This window comes from Calcarisporiella thermophila (assembly GCF_041956535.1).
Source record: "Calcarisporiella thermophila strain CBS 279.70 unplaced genomic scaffold VTP21scaffold_27, whole genome shotgun sequence".
Taxonomy (NCBI): Eukaryota; Fungi; Calcarisporiellomycota; class Calcarisporiellomycetes; order Calcarisporiellales; family Calcarisporiellaceae; genus Calcarisporiella; species Calcarisporiella thermophila.
The window spans coordinates 90694-115189 of NW_027192217.1; the positions used below are offsets into that span (position 1 = coordinate 90694).

Sequence of the window (24496 nt, forward strand, 5' to 3'; positions counted from 1 at the left end):
AATAATAATAATATAATGAAATAATAGCTTATCCTCACCTTAATAATAAAAATAAGAGATTGGTGAGGAACAGTAAAACAAAATAGAGGGGTTTAAATAGAATTAAGAGATAAAGGAAATAGCTCAACTGGTGTTCAAGGATAAACAAAGATAAACCAACAAAATAGCAATCAACCTCAACAAAGTATCAATCAACATCAATAAGATAGCCATGAGGGAGTATAAGAGTAACCACGAGGGGTCGGCAACGTAGCGGTAATCAATTCCATTGGCTGCTCTACTTGAAAGATATCGCGCTTTCTGAATGTCTATGTGACTGCCTCTGTGACTTCCCCGTACAAAAACCAATTATCTCGTAACAAAATCAGATGCATGGTTGGTTTAGTGGTATAATTGCCGCCTGCCACGCGGCAGACCCGGGTTCGATTCCCGGACCATGCATTTTTATTATATTTATTGAATTTTATATTGTTGTTTTCTAAACCACCATTATTTCCATGGTCATTATCTTCTCTAAAGAATTTTGTTTGGAAAAATTAAATATTATCCTTTACTAACTTTTTTTTAGAAATTATAGAGAGGATATTAGATATTTAAATTACTGAACGAATCCTAACTGGTAGTTTTTTTTTAAAATAAATAAATAATTTACCAACTCGAACAATTTCATTAATCTTCGTTAGATGAACACCCAATTCATGGATTGGCCTCCATTTTCAACACTTCTGGTTTCTCTTGCTCTGACTCGTAGTTATTGTCAGTTTGTTCTCGTTTAGCGATTAGTTCGCGATCAGCCTTGTATTTGTAAAAGTAGCCTTGGATTAAATACCATACGAAGCTGGCGGCGCCTACTCCACTGTACATGAAGTATTTACTTGGACCTTGATGAAAAGATGATATGCGTTATAATTTGCTTAATTAAAATAATAAAATTTCTCTTATATACCTTTTACAACAGGATTCTGAAGTAGAGAAGCTTCAACTGCCGCCACCACAAGGTCACCTAACGAGATAAAAAATAGCCAAAAGGACGTAGATTGCGCCTTGAGGGCACGACCGACCTCTTCGTAACAGAAAAGTAGACCGGTGGGCGAGGTGAAAGCTTCTGCAAGAGATATTAAAAACCTGTACAGTTAAAGCGAATAAGTAAGCTTTGTGGAATGAGAGAAGATGATTTGTAACATTTTACCATTGAGGGAGTTGATAGAATATATGAAGACACCCATCGCAAGCGATGACATCACCTTTCGCGTTCAAGGTTGGATTATATCTATCATCCACGGCCATTTGGAGAACTCCCGAGATAATAAAGCTGGTGATAACAAGGATATATCCAGCTCCCATGCGTCGAAGTGGTGTACATCTAAATCCTCTCCTTTCGATCCAAGGATAGAGTAATCCAAGTGTCGGCACTAAGATAATAATTAGTACTGAGTTGATCACTTGGAAATTTTCAGAAGATATGCGCACGCTCCCCACTGCATTCTCCATCATCACATATTGAACTAAGGAATGCAGATCACATTAATAATTAATTAACAAAAGAAATCGAGAAAACTTTAATGGTTTACTTTGCCATTCGGTTGAAAGCTGATTGTATATCATCCAGAAGAATATCATGGGAATAATGGCCGAAAGCATAATCCCAAGTTGCCGAGTCTCTTCTACAAAAGGAGCACCAACGACTTCGTCGGAGAAGCTTAGCCAATTTCTCCTGCGAGCACGCTCCTCGCGAGTGGCCTTGAAATACCGCCAGCCTGCAATGAATGGCACTTTCAATGCTTTCCAGGGAAGAAATTCGCCAACTGCCGGCACAATGCGGTAGTATCTTCGTCCAAAAATGAACAAAATTGTCACGGCACCGAACACAAGTGCACACATCATGAAAGAGCCAAAGTAACACGAGTCGCCAAAGCACTGTACATTGTCCTTGAGAATTGGACTAACGTTCATGGAAATGGTAGCGCCAGCGTTGATGGAGGTGTAAAATACGGTGAAGAACCAATCGATACCCTGGCGCTGATTGGGGAGATACTGATCTCCACCGTGGGTTGATACACAAGGCTTGATGCCACCGGTTCCCATAGCAACTATCGAGTAAAGCAATTCAATATATTAAACGTAATACCAGTAGTAGGCTAAGGGGTAGCATCTTACTCATGACCAGAGGGGCAAAAAGAGCAGCAACGGGGATGTTTGGTGCTGTGCCGAGAAGACCATTGATCGAGAAAACTGCCAGAAGCACACACCCCAAAAAGTACAAGATTGAAAGATATACAATTGTGTGGTATTTTGCAAGGTATGAATCGGAAATTGCCCCACCAATCAAGGGTGTGAAGTACGAAAGCATTGAGAAAGTATGCACAAGCACCTTTGAGTATTCCTTGGAAATCCCAGACCATCTTGGAAAGAAGAGGGTAAGCAAAGGTTTGATCCCATAGAAGCAGAATCGCTCCCCGAATTCGTTGGGGACAATGAAATACACAGCCTTTGGAATACGTCGTGGATTTTTCAGCAGATATTCGTCGATGCGCTGGTTGAGAGCCACCTCAAGCTCGAGCAGTTGGCGGTCTTTCTCCGTTATTTCTTGTCCGGAAAATCGGTCCTTTGATAGAAATTAGTTAAGTATGTAGAGGTCAGTCATTTGCTATGAAACAGCTTAGGCCTTATAAAATCGGTGGGAATAGCAAGGTATTCTAAGTGGAGCAGGAGGTCTTTCTTACCTCTGCCAAAATTTCGTACACTGTCCGATTATCTTTATCCCCGCTTTCGGTCATAATTACGTGAAGTATTATCGCAGTTAATATCGAGTAGAAAAACAATTGAAAAAGAAATAAAAAAAAACAAAGGATCAGAGGTGGGGGGCTGCATTCATTAAATAGCGACAGGAGCTTTTATGTAACCAAGTGACTAGGTCAATTCTCTCAGGGTTTCGGAAAGCTGGACTGAAAACGTGCAGATCCAAGAACATTTACAAGCCCTATCCTCATTTTACAAACAAAGTTCACGTGAGTGGCATCATGTAAATAAGCTTGATCGATTTGCATAGAAGAAGCTAATGCCGGGTGAAACCAATGATGTTTCTAGACTTAGAGAGGGCACTAATATATGCGCAGCACTTATCCTTACCCCTTTTAGAACCTATCAACTCACCTCTCGTTACTCCAACCTTACACGGTTGAGGAGAGTTTCTGATTCATCGTCTTCTTTCCCCTCTTTAAGGAATCATTGTGGAGCTTCATGCGTGGCTCTGCGCCTGAAAACCTCGCAAGAGCCATTCTTCCTAACCTACTGTACCATGCCCCATTTCAACCGCTGTAATAAATGGAATTGTTTGTGAAGCGTTACAACCTTGTGGCGAGAGCATAGTTCGGCAAGGGCATAGGCTGTAACGGAGGTATTTTACGTCAGGTTGCAATGTTTTCATGTCTTTCTCTTTCAACAGATGAATACATCCTCCATAGTAAGGTAAAGAATTTTAGTTTTAGCTCCATACGTTTGCATTAAAGTACAAATGCTCTAACTGAAACGATAGTTTTCTTCATATACTAGCCTGAATTTGCATTCTCACAATCGGTCTTTAAGAAATGTGGCTATGGAAATAGTGCCGAATTTCGTCCCTTTTTTATCCAATCCAAAGCTGGCCCGACGTCCTACAATATTAGGACATGGAGAAGTGATATGAAGAAGTCAAAAGGGAGCCTCGTGGGAAACCCTTTCTCTATACAGCTGTAAAAGCACGAGGTTTATTGATACACCAACTTTTAACTAAGCCTTATCCCAGCTCGAGACCCAAATAATATGCTTAATAGTTATTCCTATTTTTATTTCAGAAAATGCGGCATATTTGTACCGAGGAGAATACCAGATGGTATGAGGAAAATTGTTCAGTCGAGTCTATGCTAAAAGCTTTGTACCCATGATCTTTAGCATATATAGATTTATATCCTTAGATATTGAAGAATAAAGAGAAATGGTCCTCGTTACAGACAAGCGGCCTTGTAGCTGCTTTCCTCCAGGGTGGCCATTTTTAAAGAGCTTCACATCTACTTAAGCAATTATGTGGTATTGTGTATGGATTTTGGGTAAATTGATTAATTATCATGATCGAGCTAACAAAGTCGTGTTATATCCCACACGGTGAATCCTAGTGCAGGCTATGAAGTACTGCTAGAGTTTGTGATGGCAAGTTGCGAGTTGTATATATATATGCACTTCAAACACCACTTTTTTAGGCTCGCAAACTGCAGTAAAAATGGGAAACGACCTGGTGACAATTTTTTGACGCCTCCAATATATGGCGTATTTTTAACAGAGTTCTGAAAAATCTCTGAAACTCCATTACTTTTCCACTCGAGTCAAATTTGTGAATTCGCGACTGATTTTTTCCTTTTGCAAGAGGAAAAAAAAACCAGAGATATTTATTTCATGGCTACTAACAAGCCTCTACCTCAGCCGAACGACATCAACGGTACATGGGAATTCTTGCAAGAGGGGATCGATCAGATCCTTAATCGGCTGGACGAAGGCCTGAGCTACGATCGCTACATGGCTCTCTACACGTAGGAGATCGGTGGTTAAAATATAATCCCTAATGAACTCTAAGTAGTCTCATAATTTTTTTAGTGCCATCTACAACTACTGTACTAGCGGGAGATCAAGCTCTTCATACAGCGTAGAACCTCTATCAAGTAGCGGTCCTCAAAGAAGTAATCTATTTTCAATTAATTTTCTGAGATAGAAAAAAAAAAATCATTCTTATCACTTGCATTCCAGCCGGTGCAAATCTCATGGGCGCTGATCTATACAAACATCTCTCAAATTACTTACAAAAGCACATGGAATTGATCCGCAAGGTATAGATTTATATCACGTTTAAACTTAAGACCAATTTCTCATGGAGGTATATTTGTTAAAGGAATCGGAGAGCTACATGGATGAGTCACTGTTACAGTTTTACGCAAAGCAATGGATCCGATACACTACAGCATCTGGGTTCGTTCACCACGTATTCCGTTATTTGAATCGTCACTGGATTAAGAGAGGAATTGAAGAAGGGCATAAGCATGTCTTTGAAGTTTACACGGTAAGTTTTAATGTCAAATGGGGTTGAGATCTCTCTGACGTGCGGTATGCAATTTTTTCATGGCTACTAGCTTTCTTTGGTGAGCTGGAGGGACAATCTTTTTATGCCGGTTCATCACAATGTAATGGCAGCTGTGCTAAAATTGGTTGAGCGGCAACGTAATGGTGAATCTATCGAGACAAGTCTTATCAAGAGTGTGGTTGATTCCTTTGGTAATAACGATAGTTTAAATGATGATTCTTGCCGCGTTAATCACTCTACTCTATTTTTAAAATAGTTGCCCTGGGTTTGGACGATACTGATGCCACCAAATCAACTCTTGAAATATATCAAAAGCATTTTGAGAAGCCCTTCATCGATGCCACTGAGCTTTATTATAAGGCCGAGTCTGAAAAATTCGTGAGCGAAAATAGCGTACCAGATTATTTAAAAAAGGTGCATTCCCCATTTTTTTGAATTTGCTTGAAAGTCCGATGATAACCATTTCTTCAGGTCGAAGCACGTTTAGCTGAGGAGGAGAGTAGGGTGCAAATGTATCTTCACCAAAGCACACACAAGCCTGTAAGTGGCCGCAATTAACTCTACTAGTGAATATTCTTATTTATGGACATGCATTGATTTCTAATTTTATATAATAGCTTATGACCAATTGTGAAACGGTTTTAATCAAGAATCATACCGACGTGATTTGGGATGAGTTCCAGAGCCTTTTGGATTTTGATAAGCAAGACGGTAATTTCATTTGGTTAGCTATTAATATGTTGGAGCTACATATGAATACGTATATTTTATATGTTAGATCTCCATCGTATGTATATGCTTTTGGCACGAATTCCAGAAGGATTAGATCCTCTGCGCGTCCGCTTTGAGGCTCACGTCAGACGAGCGGGGTTGGCCTCTTCCGAGAAAATTGCCGATGAAAGTGGTGAACAAATGGTAAAGATGGTTTATTAATGATCACGAGAAAGATCGAAATTCATTCTAATGCATCCACTTAAAGGACCCGAAGATGTATGTTGATGCACTGCTTGAAGTACACAAAAAGTACAACGAGCTTGTCCAAACGGCCTTCTGTGGAGATGCAGGTTTTGTAGCCGCCCTTGATAAGGCATGTCGTGAGTTTGTCAATCGCAACAAAGTATGCAAGGATTCTAGCTCGAGATCACCCGAGCTACTTGCACGGTACTGTGACTCACTTCTCCGGAAGAGTTCCAAGACTACTGAAGAAGGGGATTTGGAGGATTTGCTGAACAGCATAGTAAGTTCACAGCCCATTTTTTTTTTGGGGGGGGGGAGGGGAGGGAACTATGGGTGTGTCATTGGTGCTAATTTTTTGCCACAACAGATGACCGTATTCAAGTATGTCGAGGACAAGGATGTATTCCAGAAATTCTATAGCAAAATGTTGGCAAAACGATTAGTGAATGGTACTTCAGCGTCGGACGATGCGGAGGCAAATATGATTTCAAAGTTAAAGGTTAGTGTTAATTTATAGTTAATGCTAGCGTACGCCCCCGTCATGCATAAGGGTCCTTATTGGTAGGAAGCGTGTGGTTATGATTATACTTCGAAGTTGCAGCGGATGTTTAATGATATGGCGCTTAGTAAGGAGTTAAATGATCAGTTTAGAGAGCAAATGCAACACACTCATGATCCCAGCGAGATAAACGGTAGAGTTCTAATCGCTTCGATTTAGCTGGTTTTAATTAATAATCTTGTTCATGGACCTTGCCTTTGTAGTTGATTTCTATATCCATGTTCTTGGAACTTCCTCTTGGCCGCTCAATCCTCCATCAACTCCTTTCAATATCCCTGAAGATGTAATGAAGACCCAAAAATTGGGAAGCTGAAGCATTGCAAAACTCACCGGGCTGTTTTGTTTCCGATGTGATAGGTTGTCAAGACGTATGATCGTTTCCAGAAATTCTACCAAAATAAACACTCCGGTCGCAAGTTAAACTGGCTCTTCCATCTCTGCAAGGCCGAGCTGAAGACGAATTACCTTAAATCCGCAAAAACAAACTATACATTCCAGGTGTCGTTCTACCAGATGGGGATCCTCCTACAATATAATACAAGCGACTCCTACACGCTGAAGGAGCTTGCCGTCGCCACAGGGCTTCAGCCCGAAGTGCTGTCCGGGCAGCTGGGGATTCTCTGTCGCGCCCGAGTCCTCCTCCAGGACGACAGCGAGGGAGAGTCCGAGAAGTATGAGCTCAATTTCGATTTCAAGAGCAAGAAGATTAAGGTCAACCTTAACTTGCCGGTGAAATCCGAAGTGAAAGTAGAGACGGACGAAACACATAAGACAATAGAGGAGGACCGGAAATTATTAATGCAGGTAAATTTGATGGGTTTACATTCTAGGGAATTATCCAGCAGTTTATTAACTCGGTTTCTTCTCCTTCTCCTTCTCCTTCTCCCCCTTATCTCGCCTCTCTAGGCTGCTATTGTGCGCATCATGAAGACGCGAAAGCTAATGAAACATGTAGCACTAATGAACGAGGTCATTGCACAGTTGCAGTCGCGGTTTAAGCCACGAGTCCAGGACATTAAAAAGTGCATCGATGTATTATTGGAAAAGGAGTACATTGAACGCGTTCCAGATCAAAAGGATATGCTGAGCTATGTTGCGTAGAAAGTTGTGTTTGAGAGGGGAAGCTATATCACTAATAAATCAAATAAAAATGCATTTTTTCTCTTCAACTCGATCCACTGCTGCGCCGCTCATTGCCAATTTTTCCTGTGCACCCTCGCATTTTTTTTTATTCATTTTCATACTATATTTGACAGAACCTCTATTCTTTATCCTTTTTTTATTTTACAGTAGCAATTAATCATCTCATTTTAATTTATATCAATTCTAATGAGTTATCATCCTAATATCCCCTCTCCATCCCCCTCTCCACACACCTCCCCCACGATGACTCGTGACAAGCACGTCAGGGGAAGTCGTGGAGGCGGGCACGGTCGTGGCAGAGGTCGTGGCCGTGCTCATCGCAAACCCCCGCGGGACCAGCAGTGGGCGTCAAGCCGTAGGCGCTACGAGTACCATACTTCCGAGAATGGGTATTCTGATGACGAGTTGTTGCCCCGAGATGAGGAGCTGGAGCATGAGCTCTTTGCCGATCATGCCCACACAGGATTGAATTTCGAGAGATACGAGAGCATCCGAGTCGAGGTGGAAGGAGGTGGACCTCCCGCCATCAGAACGGTAATTCTGAAAGAGTTGGAAATAATGCCTTGCCATGTTCTCCTAATTAGTTACTGAATGGGCAATAGTTTGAAGAAGCCAATCTCCATCCTACGATAATGGAGAACATTCGACTGGCCAAGTACGCACGCCCCACGCCCGTCCAAGTATGTTTTTGAGGAGTGCATGTGTAATTCGCACTTGTTAACCTTGCGGATGTGCTTTAGAAATACGCTATCCCCATTATTACCGGAAGCTACGATCTGATGGCCTGTGCTCAAACAGGTATTCTATTCCTAGATTTCTGTAAACAGGCATACTAATGGTGAACTTGGGGCTCATCCATGCTTCTCAATTAAAAAGGCTCCGGGAAGACAGCTGCTTTTCTAATTCCTATCCTCTCCAAGATATTTGACAAGGCAAAGTACCTCGTGCAGCCCCCGTCTCGCTCCAAAGTACAACCAGTTGTTCTTATAATTGCGCCGACACGTGAACTGGCCTCACAGATATTTGATGATTGCCGACGGGTAAACCTCCCCCTTGATTATCAAAATCCATGCATTTTATCGATATGCTCACTGCTTGGCTAGTTTATGTATCGGTCGCGATTCCGCCCCTGCGTTGTCTATGGCGGTGCGGATTTCCGCTCGCAGCGGGAGGAGTTGGAACGCGGCTGTGATGTGCTAGTTGCCACTCCGGGCCGTCTTGTCGACTTTATGGAGCGCAATAAAATCGGGCTTGCACGGGTGCGCTATCTTGTGCTCGACGAAGCAGATCGCATGCTTGATATGGGATTTGAGCTAGCCATACGTAAAATCGTTCAGCGTTCTGGTAATGCTTTGATGGTTGCATTCTTAGTTTTCGTTCCCCTTAACAATCTTGCCTGGACTTTCCACCCCACTATTTATTCAAGACTTGAGTCGCGGCCGCCAGACGCTCATGTTCAGCGCCACGTTTCCACGCAACATACGCAGGTTGGCGAGCGATTTCCTGCAGACGGATCATCTTTTCCTGAAGGTCGGTCGGGTGGGAGGGACAACAACGGATATTACTCAAAAGGTACGGATCTATTTCGAATGATTAAAGTCGCATTCACCCTTGTTGTAACATTTTTTTTTACTCTTTTTTTTTCGTGGGGGGAAATACAGATCGTGTGGGTGGAAGAGAAGGATAAGCGGGAGACCCTCGTTCGGCTTCTTCTCTCCCAGCCGCCTTCACGCACCCTCATTTTTGTCGAGACAAAGCGAGGTGCGGACTCTTTGGACGCGTATCTGGTCAAAAACCAGTTTCCAACGACAAGTATTCATGGCGATCGCACGCAAGCGGAGCGGGAGGACGCTCTCTTGGCGTTCCGATCGGGTGTTTGTCCGATCATGGTCGCGACCGCAGTGGCTGCGCGCGGGCTAGACATTAAGAATGTCATGCACGTGGTGAACTTTGACTTGTGTAATGACATTGATGAGTATGTGCATCGTATCGGAAGGTGGGTGGTGGTTGTCAATTCTCCCTTTTGATTTTCTTTTCTCTTGCATGCCCCGTTTAATTAATCCAGGGCGGCTGTTTCTTTTTTGTGTTTAGAACGGCCCGAGTCGGCAACCAAGGGTTGGCGACCTCTTTCTACAATGCTAAAAACGACCCCATCGCCCGCGATCTTACCCAACTTCTACTTGAGTGTCGGCAGACGGTGCCTGATTTCTTGAAGAAATACATGTAAGTATCTTTCTCCTGGATGAGATTAATATGTCCTTGGCTCAATTGCGGTGTGTATGTGATAGTAGCGATGAGGAGGAAGAAGAGGAGGACGACGAGGAGTATGAAGATGACGAAGAAGAAGAAGAAGACGAAGAGGATGAAGAGGGCCATGGCAAGGATGTGGTCGAGGAGTACGAGGACGACGATTCTCAGAGCCATGAAGCCGACCGGTATGGAGAGGGCGAATATGAGGGCGAGGATTATGACGAAGAGTACAACGAAGAGTATGATGACGAGGAGTATGACGAGGAGGCGGTGGTGGACCGATACAACGGGCAGACTGTGGCTTCCTCTGATAACCTGGCCACCCGCGACTTAAGGCAGGAGGAGCTCGCTTGGAACATGAGTGAGTTAAAAGGTGCTCTGCCACAACGGAATGGGAGGTACAGGATTTAGCCATGCTCCCTTTTCCCCACTTCCCTCGACTTCCTCTCCTTTCCCCGCTGCCCTAGTCGTGCTCCCATTAGACATTCGATTCCAAACCATCCTTATTCTACCCTATTACTATATCTTTTCTGATCTGATGCGTATGTTCTTTTGCCACATTATACATTATTTTCTTGGAGTGTGTTTTTTTTCCTCTCTCTTTCCCCCCCTCAAAATTCAATCAATTAGTTCAACCTTCAACTTCAAGTCCAATCATTAGTGTGGGAGAAACGAAGCTATTTTCAACACTATTTATTTTTTTTCTTTTCTTTTGTATCTCTAACAGAAAACAAGAAGGCTCCACAGGAATACAGGCAGTAAAGGGGCGCAGACAAGCCAGATAGTAAGAAAAAGAAAGAGCGGCAAATATAAAGAAAAGAAGGTCAATGTAAAAATTAAAAGCAAGAACGAATGAAGCAAGGGTTAAGGGAGGGGCAACCCTGAGTAGACGAAAAAAAGAATTAGACAACACTTCAATTATTAGCGACGCATGGGTCCGTAAAAGGGAAACACTATCAAGACGTGGGAACACGCAACAACACGAACGAGTATACAACAAGAAATTAATCAAGAAACGGAAACATTTTAAGCTAGGCTGACGCGGACAACCAGAGAAAGGGTTCATATACACGTGAGCATCGCACTCATAGAGGGGGAAATACTAAAAGGCATAAAAGAAGTAACCGGTATTCATAATAAAAAGCAAAAAAGAAAAAGAAAAAAACTCAAATTAAATAGTATAAATAGGGAACATTTTTCTCCCCTTCATCCTGATCCCTATGGGTGCACCTCGCTTGCCTCTATTAGAAATAGCAAAATGGAAGCAATAAAAAATAAATATAGATATAGAATTAAGTTAAAAAAAATTGGGATGTAGAGAGGGGGGGGAGGAGAGGAAGAAGGAGAGGGAAGTAAAACCGGCTTTTTTATTGAAAAGGAACCGTTTTTTGCCACGCTCCCTCGCCCCCTCTCTCTCCTCTCTCCTCTCTCCTCAAGCAACTAAAAAATCCAAGAATAAATAATAAAAAAGTCATCAGAGAAAACTATAAAAAATAGGGGGTGTAAGGAGGAATCAGCCGAGGAGAGGCCTTCAGGGGGTGGGGTTCGCAGCCGGGGGCGGCGGCGCGGTGACCTGGAGTCCGGCGGGAAGCGTGACGTCCAGCTTGAGGGTCTTGAAGGCGTTGGAGAGCCACTCGACAGGACCCTGGGGGCCCACGACGGCGGTGCCGATGACGCCGAGCGGGGTATCGATGCCATGGAGGTAGTTGTTGAACATCTCCTCGACCGCCTTCATGGCGTCGGAGCCCTGGGCCTGCGGGATGATGCGGCCCTCGAGGGTGACCTGGTTGACGGCGTTACCGTCGATGAGCTGGTTGTTGGCGGCGACCTCGGCGACCTTGAAGCCCTTGAAGGTGTTGTCGAACTGCACCTGCTGCACCTGCAAGCCCACGTTGCTGGGGTTGGTGAGGGAGGTGGTGATGACGGCGTGGATGCCGCCGGCGGGGTCGTCGGAGGGCAGGTCGAACTTGACGATCTTGACGGCGTCCTTGAGGCCGTTCATGCCCTTGAGTGAGACCTTTTTCAGCATCTTGACGCCAGTGAAGGGGAAGCCGAGCGCGGTGACGGAGGCGTTGTTGCCCTGGACATCCCACTCGAAGCCCTCGCTGTGGATCAGGGTCTTGGTGAGCTCGGAGTTGTAGGCGGCGTCGGGGATCTGGGCGTCGGCGACGAGGTCGAGGATCGCGCCCTGGGTCTCTGCGGAGGCCTGGATGGCGGGCATGGTGGTGAGGGCGATGGGCTTACCCTGCCACAGGATGCTGACGGGCTCCAGGAACTCGATCTTGGCGTTGAAGGGGCCGGTGTTGGTGATGGCGCCCTGCATCTTGGCCTTGAAGGCGGTGTTGGTGGGCTCCATGATGGTGACCTTGTCGAGCTTGAGGCTGGCCCCGTCGACGATCTTCTGCACGATCGGGCCGCCGACCACGGGGATGAGGCGGAGGATGGTGTCGTCGGTCTTGGCGTCGACGTCCTGCTTCATCTTGATGGTGAACGTGTACTCGCCGACGGCGACCTGGGCCTCCATGTCCATGGTGGTCTTGAGGGTGCCGATGGCCTGCTTCGTGAAGTCGACGATGTTGAAGTTGTCGAACTGGCCGCGCTTGACGAGCTCGCGGCGACGGCGCTCAAACAGGCCGCCAAGGAAGCTGCGGCGGGTGGGCGGCTTGGGCTTGGGGTTCTCCTTGTCGATCTTGATGCCGCCCATCTCGGCGAGGGCGTCGATGGCGGACACGTCCATGCCCTTGGCCAGCGCGTTCTGGCGCAGGATGAGGATGATGTTGGTCGGCTCGAGGTTCATCTTGAGGGGGAGTGGGGGCGACGTGGTCACGCTCTTGCCCTTGAGCACGAGCGGGTTGGCGCCGAGGTCGTAGTCGAGGGTGGCGACGGGCACCTCGAGGTTGGTGACGCTGGCCTTGATGTGGGTGATGCGGAGGTCGGCGGTGAAGGGGTTGGACATGTTCACGATGCCGCCCGCGATGCTCGTCTGGGGGGTGTCGGGCAGGATCTGGACGAGCGCCGACTGGACCAGCTTCGACTGCAGGCCGGGCATCTCGGTGGTGAGGTCGATCTGGGACAGGCCCTTGTTGAGCGACTTGACCTCGGTCGAGGGCTTGTCCTTGTAGCCGAAGATGCTGACGGTGTTGGGCTGCCCGGACAGGAACTTCTGCAGCAGCTCGGTGCCGGCCTCGTCGCGCTTGGGGTCGAAGAGCGAGCGCGCCTTGACGAGGTTCGAGCCGAGGTTGAGGGTGAGGTTGGGCATGATCACGCTGCCGAGCTCGGTGTCCTTGTACTTGAGGCCGAGGGTGACATCGCTGGCCAGGCTGAGCGCCACGCTACTGGGGTTGGAGGTCTCGGTGTCGATGATCATGTTGAGGCCCTCCTTCTGGCCGCCGACCACGTCCACCTGCTTGATGGCGGGGGGCGGGCTCTTCAGGCCCTGGAGGCCCTTGAGGGTGATGGTGGAGTCGAAGGGCAGGTCGGTGAGGGTCACGACGCCGATGGGGGTGGTGGCCTCGCCGGTGGCGGAGCCGTTGAGGAAGACCTCGCTGGCCTCCTTGAGGGTGAGGTCGGCGGCGAACTGGTCGAAGTCGGCCTCGCGGCCCTTGGTCACCTCCATGGGGGAGCCGCTGAGGGTGAGGAGCAGGCGGCCCGTCGAGTTGTCCTTGGCGACGGGGGCCCAGTCGGTGGAGAGGGAGGCGAGCGGCCCGTCCTTTTCCTTGCCCTTGGGCGAGATGGTGATCTTTTGCTTGACGCGGTTGATCGTGAGGTTGAACTGGAACGGGATCTTGAGCTCGGCGGACACGTCGTTCGACGACGTGACGGGGGCGTAGGGGGTGCCGGGGGTGAAGGCCAGGTTCATCGAGCCGATGCGCACGTCCTGGATGACCTTGAGCGGGGGCACCTGCAGCTTGGCCTTGAGGGTGAGGGCCTCCAGGCCGTTCTGCAGCCACTGGACGCGGTCCGACTTGACGGAGGGGTCGGCGGTGGCGTCCACGGACACGGCACGGCCGCCGACGAACGCGCTGAAGAGGGTGGAGATGTCGGCGAGCTCCTTGGGGTCGGAGTGGGGGACGAGGCGGCCGGTCATGTCGACGGTGTTCTCGCCGGGGCTGAGGGTCAGGTTCTTGACCAGGGCCGGGCCCAGCTGCACGTTGCCGTAGCTGGTCTTCAGGGCGACGTCGCCCAGAGGCACCCCGAACGGCGAGTCGTTTTTGATCTTGGCGCGGAGCCTCATCTGGATACCGCCCTGCGGGTCATCGGCGGGCAGGTCGAACATCTCGATCACCGTGTCGGGGAGCCCGTTCATGCCTATTTCGGTCACGAGGAGAGAGGAGGGTTAGCGCGGGAGGGGGGGGAGGGCCGGGGTTAGCTCGACTCACTTACCCTTCACCTCGATGTCCTTCTCCACCGAGAGGTTGGGGGCCTCGCGGCCAAGGGCATAAATGGTGGCCTTTGACGACAAGTGCCACGTGAACTTATCCTGCACAATGATCACCTTTGCGAAATCCGCCCACGCTTGCTGGTCCAGGATCTGGAAGTTGGTGAGGGCGTTGAGGGTGCCGCCACCGCCGTGGACCTCGGCCTTGGGGAGATCCATCCGCCCCAGCACGCGATTCTGCCAGGACACCTCCACGGGTTGGTTGAATTCGAGGGTGGCCGAGAAGGGTCCTGTCATAGCACAGAGTGAGCAATGGGGATTGGAGTGGCCCAAATTGTGGCTGGTGTTTTACCTGTTCCGGAAAGATAAGACTCGAGGTTGAGGCCGACCTGCTTGTCGCTGGCGCTTGTGATCAGGGCCTGCTTGACCTCCAGGCCGGACACATTGACGATGTGCTGGGCAATCATGGGGAAGAAGACGATCAGGATGAGGGGGACAAAGATGATGATGAGGGCCGCGACGATGACGGCGGAAATGATCCAGAACCATCGCTTGCGGTAGAAGGGCTGTTTGAACACCTGCTTTTCTTGCTGCTCGGAGTCGTAGTTGATCTCGGACACGTAGTTGTCCTCCTCCTCGGGGAGGTTGGCGTTCGACTCGCTGGTCTCGGGTTTGCGGCGGAAAAACATTATGCGGGTGGTATTATTACTATTATTACTACTACTACTACTACTATTCTTATGATTAGGGAGGGGAGGTTGGGATTACTACTGGTGGAGTATTAGTGGATGGATGGAGAGCGATGCGGCAGTGCTCTGCTGAGAATGAAGCTACGGAGAAAGCGCGGGGCAGGGCAGACAGCGTCCCCCTATTCTTCACAGGCAAGGGCTTAGTTAAGCGGCGGGGATTCTCTTGCGCGAGGATCGGGGCCTTGAGGAATGGGAATGCTGGCGGTATGGAATGCGGAGATCGCTTGCGGTTTCAACGCTGGGCGGGACAGATACTCATTAACGAGCCGGGCGGGAGCGTGGGGAGGGGGGGAGCGCCGGGTCGCGGGCGAGAAAGGAACGGGGGAGAGAAGACGGGGGAGGAGAGGCAGAGAAAAGGGAAAGGAGAGGAAAAGAGAGTTGGGGGCGCGAGCGGGGCAGCAATAAATTCGCTTCTGCCCGGGCAATATACTTCAAAAGCGTAATTCTCTGTTCTATCTCGGGAGCGCGCATTCGCTCCAGCGTCGTGCATGTACGCTTCCGATTCTCTGCAACCGCGTGTGAAACCCCCCACACGGAGTTCGATTCGCCCTCTGATTATTACCGGTAAAATTCACAGGAAAACCGCCGTTGCAACTCCGCGCCCGCTCCCGTTGGCTGCGCGCCCTGCTGCTTTTGGAACACGGTGCCACCGTGTTTATTTGCAATTTACCGCGGAGGCCGTGTCACGGGCTCCTAAGCACCAGGCTTCTCGAAAGCCCCGAGGCCTCGCGAGCGCGCCGGCTCAGGCCCTTGCGCCCGCCCGCCCCACGGCCGCATTAAGGTTCCGGGCGCAACTCTATGCCTGATCCCCTGCGCGCTTGGCCTATTTTTAGCGGCTGCGGCCTCGTCGGCTGCGCTTCTGCGAGCCCTGCTTCTGATTCCCCCCGCAAGCTAGCTTTCATTTGCAAGGGCGCGCAACGTTAAGGTTGGCGAGAGGAGAGGAGCGCGTTGCAGAAACGGGAAAAGCTCCCCATGACGCTGCATCCAATCTTGATAACAAACTTAATCTAAGCATATGAAAATAGCCCCTGCTGATGGCTCTGTGTCCTGAAAGCTGCCCGGCCGCCTCCTGCTCCCCACGCCCTCTCCCCTGCGCCTCAGCTGCGCCGCGGGGCTTCCCCGCACGCCCCGAGGACGGCGCGCGGCGTCGCTCGCCACGGCGAAGCTTGCCTGGCCCCGTGGGCCGCTGCTCCTCGCGGAGGCAGCCTTGGATGCCTGTGCGTGCCCGAAGCCAGGATGGCTGTGTTCCAATCCTGATAGAGGTGGTGTCAATATTTTATGCTTTGCTTGTGCCATAAAAGCATATTTTCGCCACTCATGCTCATTGATGTGGAGCGTGGAATCCGCCCCTCCCTCCTCCTCCTCCTCCTCCCCTTCCCCCTCGAATTGCATTCCTACCGCGGTATTGCCCCCGCCGCAGCTCCCGCCTCTTTCTTTCTCTCGTGAATATTACGGCCGCCATCGAGCGTTTATCTCTCCTACTTTCTCCGCATTTCCGCATCTCTGCCACTGCCCCGTCCCATAAACCTAGCCAAACTAGGCCCATGGCTGCGTGCGATCTGTGCCCGCCAATGGTCGGCGCAAAGCACTTTTGCTACGGGCGGAGGCACGAGGTGTGTGGAGAAATAGACTCTTGCCGTACTCTCCCTCGCGGGGCAAGGATTGGGCGTTCTGCCAGTCTCTTTTGGTTTTTTGCCGGTGAAAAAACGGCGTTGTAGTTGGCATGGGAAGCGGCGCGGCCCCTCCCCCCCCCCTTGCGTGCAGGCATGGGCTCAAACGGGCCAAGGTTCGGCCTGAAACGAGCCATTACGCTCAGGGCAATAGTTAAATCGGGCGGGCGATGAACTTTTGCGGGGAAACTTTTAAGGCCTAGTGCCCGCCGTGCGGGGCATCGATATGAAAAAGGTTTAAAAATAAGCGGAGGCGGGGAGATTATATTAGCGAGTACTCAAGGTTACAAATTACTAAACGAATTAGACCGTCTGAAACCCCGTTATCCTGCCAATACGGCGTGCTTTGCCCGGAGTGCCAAATAGAGCTCGAGAAGAGGCGCCATTGGAGAAAAAATGTCGATTCCAAAAAAATATGGTCAATTTTTAATTAATTAAATGAAAAAATTTGGCTGTGTCATATGAGGGGGAAAAAGGGCGAGAAAAAGAAATAGAATAACATATCAAAAGAAACTTGAAAGGGCAATGGCAGAGGGGGGTGGCGGTGCGACTAAAAGACTAGTGGTGCATGCAAGGCGGGATCATCAAACAGCAGCTTTCGCGGCGGGGGAATTCGATCGCCAGTGTCGCTGCCGTGGAGCATCTTGAACAACCCTGTTCCTGTGGGCATGGGAATGCCCATGATGATGCATTCACTGACGCCCTCGATCGGGTCCTTCTTCCCGTAGAACGCGGCGTCGAACAAATGGTCCGTGGTCTTCTCGAAGGAGGCAAGCATGAGCACGCTGTCCTTCATTCTCGCAACACCAAATCGCGTCACACCAAGCACCTCTCCCTTGTAGGTCATCACGTCGGCAAGCAACATGATGTGGCGAGGATCGACGGTCATGTTGTGCTTGTCCATAACATTCTTAATCTCATTGATGATGGTGGCTCTACAAAGCATCCATATAGGCGGTTAGCAGTGGAGTCGGAGGGGCTAAAATAAATACGGTGTTCTTACCTTGCTGCCTCGATACCCAAAACTTTAACCACCTCCATGACGTGGTTGGAGGTTGTTTGCGTTCCGATAATCCCTTCAATCCCCATCACCTCCTTGAGCCCATACCCCTCAAAGACCAATTCTTTGTCACGCTGGTTAATAACACCACGATTGACGCTAGCAATACCCTAGAAAGAGGGTTTGGCGGGAGGGGGCAAACCCATGCAGAGTTAGATAGGGGAACAGTTGGAAGGGGGCGCTCCGGAATATATATATATATATATATTTTCCCACCCACGCAATAGGAAATTTACCTTGACAAGAATGTTAGGCAGGACTCGCTTGAGGGCCTGTAGATTGTAGTAGGCATCTTTGCCGTCTTTGGAGGAGGCGTACACCTTGATTTTATCGGGCTTGATCGTGTGCACATTCTATAGAGGGAAGAGGATGAGAAAGGGGTAGGAAACGAGTGCCAGAAAACCACCGCATGGTGTAGGCAGCATAAAATGCAATTCGGCTTACCCCTTCGCCGATCTTAAGTTTGGGCGCAAACATAATCGCAGACGCAATGTCGTAGAGGGAGATTTCCAGCTGCAGCTTCTTGATGGCCTCCATGTCGATCTTCACGCTGAGGTAGCTCTCGTCCGGCCGGTAAACCTCTTCGATATATTCTGCGATCTGCGGGGAGAAAAGATGAAAAAAAAAGGAGCACATTGTCAGCAAGGCATTCACAGTACAAGCTTGCCCACGCACTACTCACATCACCAAGCAAGGTTTTCTCCACTCGGCCCTTCACAATTCGCGAGGCCTGGATCTCGTCGGCGCACGCCAATTTACAGGTGATAAGCGGGGTACTGATCAGTTTGGACGCGTTGATGATCTCCTTGATACGCGGCACACCAAGCGTGATGTTCATACTGGCTACACCGGCAAAATGGAACGTTTTCAGCGTCATCTGCGTGCCCGGTTCACCAATTGACTGTGCTCCAACCGCTCCCACGGCTGTTCCAGGCTCGGTCAACGCCTTCTGGTACTTCCGGTGGCAGTGGTTGAGGAAGGCGCGCAGCTGAACCTCTGTGATCGAAACCTTGTTGTTCACAATGGCAAGCGCAGCCTCATCTGCCGCCACGTCCAGATCCACCTCCTGGTGCTCCTCCGGTGGCTCCTCGATCTCCGGATACAGCCCATACGCCTCTCTTGTGGAGGCAATCTTATCGACAAGCTCCTCGCGGATGAAGGCTTCCAGCGACTCTAGGAACCCAGAGGTGCAAAGCTTTTGGAACCGGGGCTGCGAGAGTTCCTCATGGGTGATCTTGGCGATTTGCCACGGCTTGAGGGCCGGCTCATCACGACGAGGGTGCATATGCTAGTGGGGAAAAATAAAAGCAAGTGAGCATGATGGCGTTTGAAAGGCACGGGCTGGCGTAGATAAAGAGCAATCCGACTCACCTTCGCATTCCTCAAGTTCTTGAGGAAGTTCACCGGCTGCCCATCGCCCTCCAGCGTACACGGATCGAGATTGTCACTCCCATAGGTGAACTGGACAATGCCGCCCGTGGAGTTTCGCACGGTGGTATCGTAGTGCGCCGTCAAGTCCTCGAGAGCCTTCATCAACCGGCGCTGCATATACCCTGTCTCTGCCGTTTTGACCGCCGTGTCCACCAAACCCTCACGACCAGACACAGCATGGAAGAAGAATTCGGTCGGGGAGAGGCCAGAATAGAAGCTGTTACGCACAAAACCCTTGGCCGGAGGGATTTTGGCTGAACACGTCAGAGGAGATCAAGGGAAAAAAAAAGTCAGTAAAGCTGAGGCAAACAAGCACCCGGAGCCAATCTTACAGTGTTTCAAAAAGTGCGGAAGCGAACGGTCCTCGAACCCATCCGGAATACGCTTGCCACTGATAATCTGCTGCCCGACACAAGCCACCATCTGACACACGTTAAGGACGGAACCTTTGCTACCGCATGCCGCCATGATAAGGGGCGCGTTGTGTCTGCTCAATTCCGTCATGCACACCTGACCCAGCTCCTCACGCACCTTCGACAAGACACCCGAAATCTCCGACTCAAGCGTCTGCTCCTGGTCCATACCCGGCATGTTCTCGAGCTGCCCCGTCTTCGATTGGTGGATCAGCTCGTCGACCCTCGAGTACGCGCCCTCCACACGATCATCCTTGAGCGCAAGCAGCTTCTCGCCAGACTGCACATCGTTGATGCCAATGGAGAACCCGTGGTTGGCCAAGAAACGCGCACACAGTTTGGCCAGCCGATTCATACACAGCGCGGCCTCGATCGACCCATAGTCCTTCAGGACGGCATAGAAGATCGAGTTTTTCCCTTCTCCAACGATGGATTTGTCGACCACTCCGCAGAGGAGCTCGCTGTTGTAGATCACGAGCCAGCCGTCCTCTGGGCACAGCTCCCGCATCCTACCGTCGCGCTTCTTAAACGATTTCGTCTTTGTGTCAAGATTGATGATCACGGGCGATTTCTTGTTAGGCCGGATCAGCACGTTGAAAATCTGCTTCCCCGTCCACAGTTGAACAGGCTACGCCAGAAATGAATTCCATCGGATTTGTTTAGCTGCCTGGGGAACAAGAAGAGAATAAAATGCTACGCAATGAAGGCCTACCTTTAAGATGGCGGGCGGGGGAAGGTCGATCTTCAACTCTGCGTCCCCCAAATAGGAGCAGATCTGGACGAACTGTGCTCGAGTGTAGAAGTTGCCTTTCTTCGAAATCAAAAAGGACGACGTGATGAAATCCTGGGTCGCGGCAATCAAAGGCTCACCGTTCTTGGGGGTGACAAGATTGTTTTTAATGCCCATCAGGTTGATGGCTTCTGCACGCGCTTCCTCGGTTTGAGGAAGGTGCAGATTCATCTCGTCTCCATCAAAGTCCGCGTTGTAGGGGGCACAGCAGCACACATTGAAGCGGAAGGTGCGCCATGGCATGACTTTGGCCTGCGGAGAAAGAGGCGGCATTAGATGATCCAATACGTTGCGTAGGAATTACAAGTGCTACTTACAAAGTGCGCCATGATACTCATTCGGTGGAGCGACGGCTGACGGTTGAAGAGAACCACATCTCCATCCATCAAATGGCGCTCCACAATGTCGCCTATCTTTAGATCAGCGGCGGCGGCCTCTCGGTTGGCAATCTTTAGATACTTCTTGAATCCATTCCCGGACTGCACATAGTTGGCTCCCGGGTGCACGTCTGGCCCGTTGCGTACATACTTGCGCAACCGCTCAATGTTATGTTCAAAGACTCGCTCCGGATAAGTCAGAATTTTCGCAACCCTATCTGGAACGGCCACCTAGCAATGATCCAGAGTTTGTTACCATTTCGAAATCCATGCCTCTCCCAAAAATGGCTTGTCAAAAGTTACCTGATCAATACGCATGTTGGGGTCGGGGGAAATAACCGTACGGCCGGAAAAGTCGACACGCTTTCCCGACAAGTTTCCACGGAAACGGCCCTGTTTACCCTTTAATCGCTGGCATAGGCCACGAATTGGCTTTCCGGTCTAAGGGGGAGGGAGGAGGAAAAATAGAAATAAAATTCAAGTTAAGTCGACCCTGTAAACACGAAGTGGGGATTTAAACATCCAGGAGTGATATTTACAGTGGCTAACGACACACCAGGAAGCTCGCTATTAATATACATTGCAATGGAGAGCTGTAAAAACTCCCATTGTTCCTAAGTACCACAATCAGAGGCTTAGTCCACCGTCTCTTTGGCGTTAAAAGGAGGCACACAAAATACCATTAAACTATTTATCGTCACTCCCTTATCTAGCCCGGTTTTGATGAGCGCATTGGTAAAGATGATTTCTGTGAGTTTTGCCGTCAAGTCATCCTCCGTGCTATCGAAAATGCATCAGCAATTCAATGTTCAACCATTCATATTGGCGGCAATTCGTCAATAGTATACCTTGCACCGTCTTGCGCGACCGACGGACGAATCGGCACCGGAGGCACAGGCACATATTGCCATATATACAGTTCAGGTCGTCCGTGCTCAGGGTCGAGCCCAAGCAATTCGGCGTCCTCGTTGGAGATATTTTGGAAGAGCTGCAGAACTTTTAGAGGGTTGAGGTCTTCTTGAGCTTTTGACAGATGAGTCTTGAGCTCGGGAGTAAGCGAGACTGCTGTGTTGAAGGTCGCTCTAAAAGCCTCCTGCTCGGGAGCGGTCTTTTTTGCTCGGAACTTTTCGTGAATGATTTTGAGGGGGCCGACCTTTTTAACCGTGCCTAGGTGAAATGACAAGATGAATTGAAGCGTCACTAGTTACGAAGAGATTTAGCGTCCATACCATTAGTTGCACCGCAGTACGGGCAGTGTACCACTTTTTTGCATTTGTCGTTCACCGCCTTTGCAATTGTACGCCGCTGCATATTTTCGAGACGGGGGGCGCGTAAACGCTTGAGATAGACGCGGCGATCTTCCTCCTCCAGCATGACTCGACTACATGTCTAATGTCAAGCAACATCATTAGGCTATTTCACTCCAAATAAAAAATGAAATACAAGAAATAGTCTACCTTGCAAATGTTTTGCAAAATCACAATGATGGCCCTGAAATACCCAACGTGGAATGCAGGCAGTACCAATTTAATGTGCCCAAAATGGCCAACACATTCGGCCATCTTCAGTCCACATGTCTCGCAGAATCCACCTTTGTCCGATGTTCCCTACATCAAGGTAAAATTCGTCAACAGATGCGCCCTAAATATGCGATTTGAGTTCGAGTTACCAATCGCAAATCGAGTACACCATGTTTGACTGGCGTCCGCTCCGGTAATTGGTAGAGATCGCGGTGTGTAACTTCGAGCTCAGAGGATTTCACTACGTCCTGGGGCGAAAGGACGCCGAATTGGATGTATTTACTACGGGAAAAAAAAAGAAAATGGATTTACTACGGCTGGTTGGAGCTAGGAGAGTAGATTGGATATTCACATTTTCTTGGGTGTACTCTTAGAAACTTGTTCCTTCATTATGAAGTTACTCTTGAATGGCGGCAAGAATCAATCAAAGGAAAGAGGGGAATAGCACCCCGTGATGATATTTAAGATATTCTAGTGATGGGGCGACAAAAGGAGGAGAATGCGGAAGGAAGAAATTGGGCGATGGAACCTAATGCAAATATTGTGTCTTTCTATTGAGTACGAGTATCAGCTTATGGCAACGTGTTTCGAATCGATTTTATTTACGCTACGTGAAAAATCGTCACACACAGGAGGACTGTTCTTTGTATTTCATATCTTTGTTGTCCAGTTTGACAGCTACTGCTATTTTTCTCTGGAGTGAACTCAGCAGCAATAACGAGGATGTCGGCTGCTAAAGATATACCAGAAGTCCGAGGTTCCATACACTTCTTCTTACGTCCCTTTAGGTATACGATCTGACTGCCTTTTGATTCATAGCCAAATTAAGAGCGTTGGCCGAGATGACGCTAGGCTATATTAAAGAGCTATACAACCCGCCCGTACTCGACACCGAAGCGTTTGACGGGAAGGCATTTAAAGACAATCTTGGTACTTCCTACCCATGGCTCTTTGCCTTCTTCTGTTTCTAACTGCTCGCGCCACTTTAATTACAGAGAAACTCGGGATGATTCTCTCCAATGACGCGACAAAACTGGCCATAGCCTGCAAGCCCCCTTGTGCTGCAGACACCGCCATACCCATGATCGAAGCCCTAGGAACAACACTATTAAGAATAGCTGGGCTCATTAGTGCTATTCCTAGGTGGGCAGGTCGCATCTATATTCTCGAGGTGAAGAGAGCAACGGAAGACATCTTAGGCGGTGTGGTCCAGCTATGTAACTCGTTTCTTGGCGAGCACGCGGTCGATACTGGCAAAAAGAAAAATAGTTATCTGATGTCGGCTGGGCAGGTTTGGCATGCCTGTGATGTGTTCAAGGCCCTTAGCGAAGAGAACTCAGAGGCCGTTATGAAGCGATGGAGAGGGATGATCGAAACAGTGGAGGACGCCATGCATGAGCTTGAAACTGCAATTAAGGAGAAGGAGGACTCTCAGCAAGCAGAAGAAGCGGAAGAAGAAGCAGACGAGGAGGAAGGAGATGGGTGGGAAGACGTGCTGGGCGAATCCAGGGCTCTTACTAAAGAAGAGATGGAGACGGCCAAGAGGTGTGCAGCCCTCCTCAAAATTACACGAATGCTGCTGAAGAAAATACAAACCCGCAGCATTGTTGGCAAGCGACGACAGAAAGAGATTGAGTTGCTGGATCAGTCGTGCGAGCTAAGCGAGCGGCTATGTGATAGAGTGGATGAGATTGCAGGGTATGTGGATGAAATCCCGAGTGATGATAAGCTTGCGGAGCTCGTCGAGGAATTTGTGAGCACCGCATCCGGGGTAATCAAAGTTGCGACTGAACTTGCGGAAGAGGAGCACAAACCATGGTTTGAGGTACTCTCATAATGCTTGAAAGCCCTTCCTTTGTTTTATGGAGCTAACTTAATCTTCCTCTAGACTTGCTCGAACCAACTCAAGAAAATTGACGAGTATTTTCAGGAAAAGGCCAAGAGAACAGCATAAAGAAACTCAGTAAATAAAGTTTTAATAGGATATACCCCTTGTCATCTGTATCATCTCATCAAAAAGAAGAAGAAACAAACACGATCAATTTTATATTTACACCTTGATGGAAAAAAAAATCAGCTCCAGGAAAAGAAA

The 24496-nt window shown here is 49.0% G+C and overlaps 9 protein-coding genes and 1 non-coding gene across 10 annotated transcripts; 6 read left to right on the plus strand and 4 right to left on the minus strand.

The window, feature by feature from the left end:
- The first annotated feature begins 370 nt into the window (after window positions 1-370).
- Window positions 371-441, plus strand: VTP21DRAFT_t284. The gene has a single exon. It is a non-coding gene; the product is annotated as a tRNA-Gly (tRNA).
- A 255-nt stretch (window positions 442-696) lies between these two features.
- On the minus strand, window positions 697-2777 carry VTP21DRAFT_6412 (uncharacterized protein; the record flags this gene model as incomplete). The annotated part of the gene is made up of 6 exons (XM_069397040.1): window positions 697-881; window positions 947-1125; window positions 1190-1505; window positions 1572-2090; window positions 2158-2605; window positions 2724-2777. 6 exons carry the CDS (start codon window positions 2775-2777, stop codon window positions 697-699), a joined length of 1701 nt encoding a protein of 566 aa, XP_069246927.1.
- Window positions 2778-4428: 1651 nt separating this feature from the next.
- On the plus strand, window positions 4429-7724 carry VTP21DRAFT_6413 (uncharacterized protein; the record flags this gene model as incomplete). Its single annotated transcript, XM_069397041.1, has 15 exons — window positions 4429-4562; window positions 4627-4709; window positions 4777-4856; window positions 4919-5086; window positions 5157-5298; window positions 5364-5521; window positions 5579-5647; window positions 5725-5818; window positions 5886-6022; window positions 6087-6344; window positions 6432-6563; window positions 6630-6756; window positions 6827-6906; window positions 6981-7427; window positions 7530-7724. 15 exons carry the CDS (start codon window positions 4429-4431, stop codon window positions 7722-7724), a joined length of 2304 nt encoding a protein of 767 aa, XP_069246928.1.
- A 228-nt stretch (window positions 7725-7952) lies between these two features.
- Window positions 7953-10427, plus strand: VTP21DRAFT_6414 (uncharacterized protein; the record flags this gene model as incomplete). The annotated part of the gene is made up of 9 exons (XM_069397042.1): window positions 7953-8300; window positions 8369-8446; window positions 8507-8564; window positions 8643-8806; window positions 8870-9110; window positions 9193-9338; window positions 9428-9762; window positions 9858-9989; window positions 10055-10427. The coding sequence occupies 9 exons, from the start codon at window positions 7953-7955 to the stop codon at window positions 10425-10427; spliced, it is 1875 nt and encodes a 624-aa protein (XP_069246929.1).
- A 1120-nt stretch (window positions 10428-11547) lies between these two features.
- VTP21DRAFT_6415 (uncharacterized protein) lies at window positions 11548-15083 on the minus strand (the record flags this gene model as incomplete). Its single annotated transcript, XM_069397043.1, has 3 exons — window positions 11548-14324; window positions 14400-14684; window positions 14747-15083. 3 exons carry the CDS (start codon window positions 15081-15083, stop codon window positions 11548-11550), a joined length of 3399 nt encoding a protein of 1132 aa, XP_069246930.1.
- Window positions 15084-15196: 113 nt separating this feature from the next.
- Window positions 15197-15586, plus strand: VTP21DRAFT_6416 (uncharacterized protein; the record flags this gene model as incomplete). Its single annotated transcript, XM_069397044.1, has 1 exon — window positions 15197-15586. The coding sequence occupies one exon, from the start codon at window positions 15197-15199 to the stop codon at window positions 15584-15586; it is 390 nt and encodes a 129-aa protein (XP_069246931.1).
- A 45-nt stretch (window positions 15587-15631) lies between these two features.
- VTP21DRAFT_6417 (uncharacterized protein) lies at window positions 15632-15949 on the plus strand (the record flags this gene model as incomplete). Its single annotated transcript, XM_069397045.1, has 1 exon — window positions 15632-15949. One exon carries the CDS (start codon window positions 15632-15634, stop codon window positions 15947-15949), a length of 318 nt encoding a protein of 105 aa, XP_069246932.1.
- A 196-nt stretch (window positions 15950-16145) lies between these two features.
- Window positions 16146-16950, minus strand: VTP21DRAFT_6418 (uncharacterized protein; the record flags this gene model as incomplete). Its single annotated transcript, XM_069397046.1, has 3 exons — window positions 16146-16537; window positions 16626-16737; window positions 16786-16950. The coding sequence occupies 3 exons, from the start codon at window positions 16948-16950 to the stop codon at window positions 16146-16148; spliced, it is 669 nt and encodes a 222-aa protein (XP_069246933.1).
- A 413-nt stretch (window positions 16951-17363) lies between these two features.
- On the minus strand, window positions 17364-22794 carry VTP21DRAFT_6419 (uncharacterized protein; the record flags this gene model as incomplete). Its single annotated transcript, XM_069397047.1, has 17 exons — window positions 17364-17748; window positions 17817-17983; window positions 18110-18226; window positions 18318-18473; window positions 18556-19161; window positions 19245-19558; window positions 19637-20345; window positions 20430-20759; window positions 20825-21115; window positions 21188-21325; window positions 21424-21498; window positions 21565-21664; window positions 21733-22051; window positions 22114-22273; window positions 22342-22491; window positions 22554-22686; window positions 22757-22794. 17 exons carry the CDS (start codon window positions 22792-22794, stop codon window positions 17364-17366), a joined length of 4188 nt encoding a protein of 1395 aa, XP_069246934.1.
- A 333-nt stretch (window positions 22795-23127) lies between these two features.
- On the plus strand, window positions 23128-24358 carry VTP21DRAFT_6420 (uncharacterized protein; the record flags this gene model as incomplete). Its single annotated transcript, XM_069397049.1, has 4 exons — window positions 23128-23161; window positions 23224-23334; window positions 23400-24229; window positions 24293-24358. 4 exons carry the CDS (start codon window positions 23128-23130, stop codon window positions 24356-24358), a joined length of 1041 nt encoding a protein of 346 aa, XP_069246935.1.
- Between the last annotated feature and the right edge of the window lie 138 nt (window positions 24359-24496).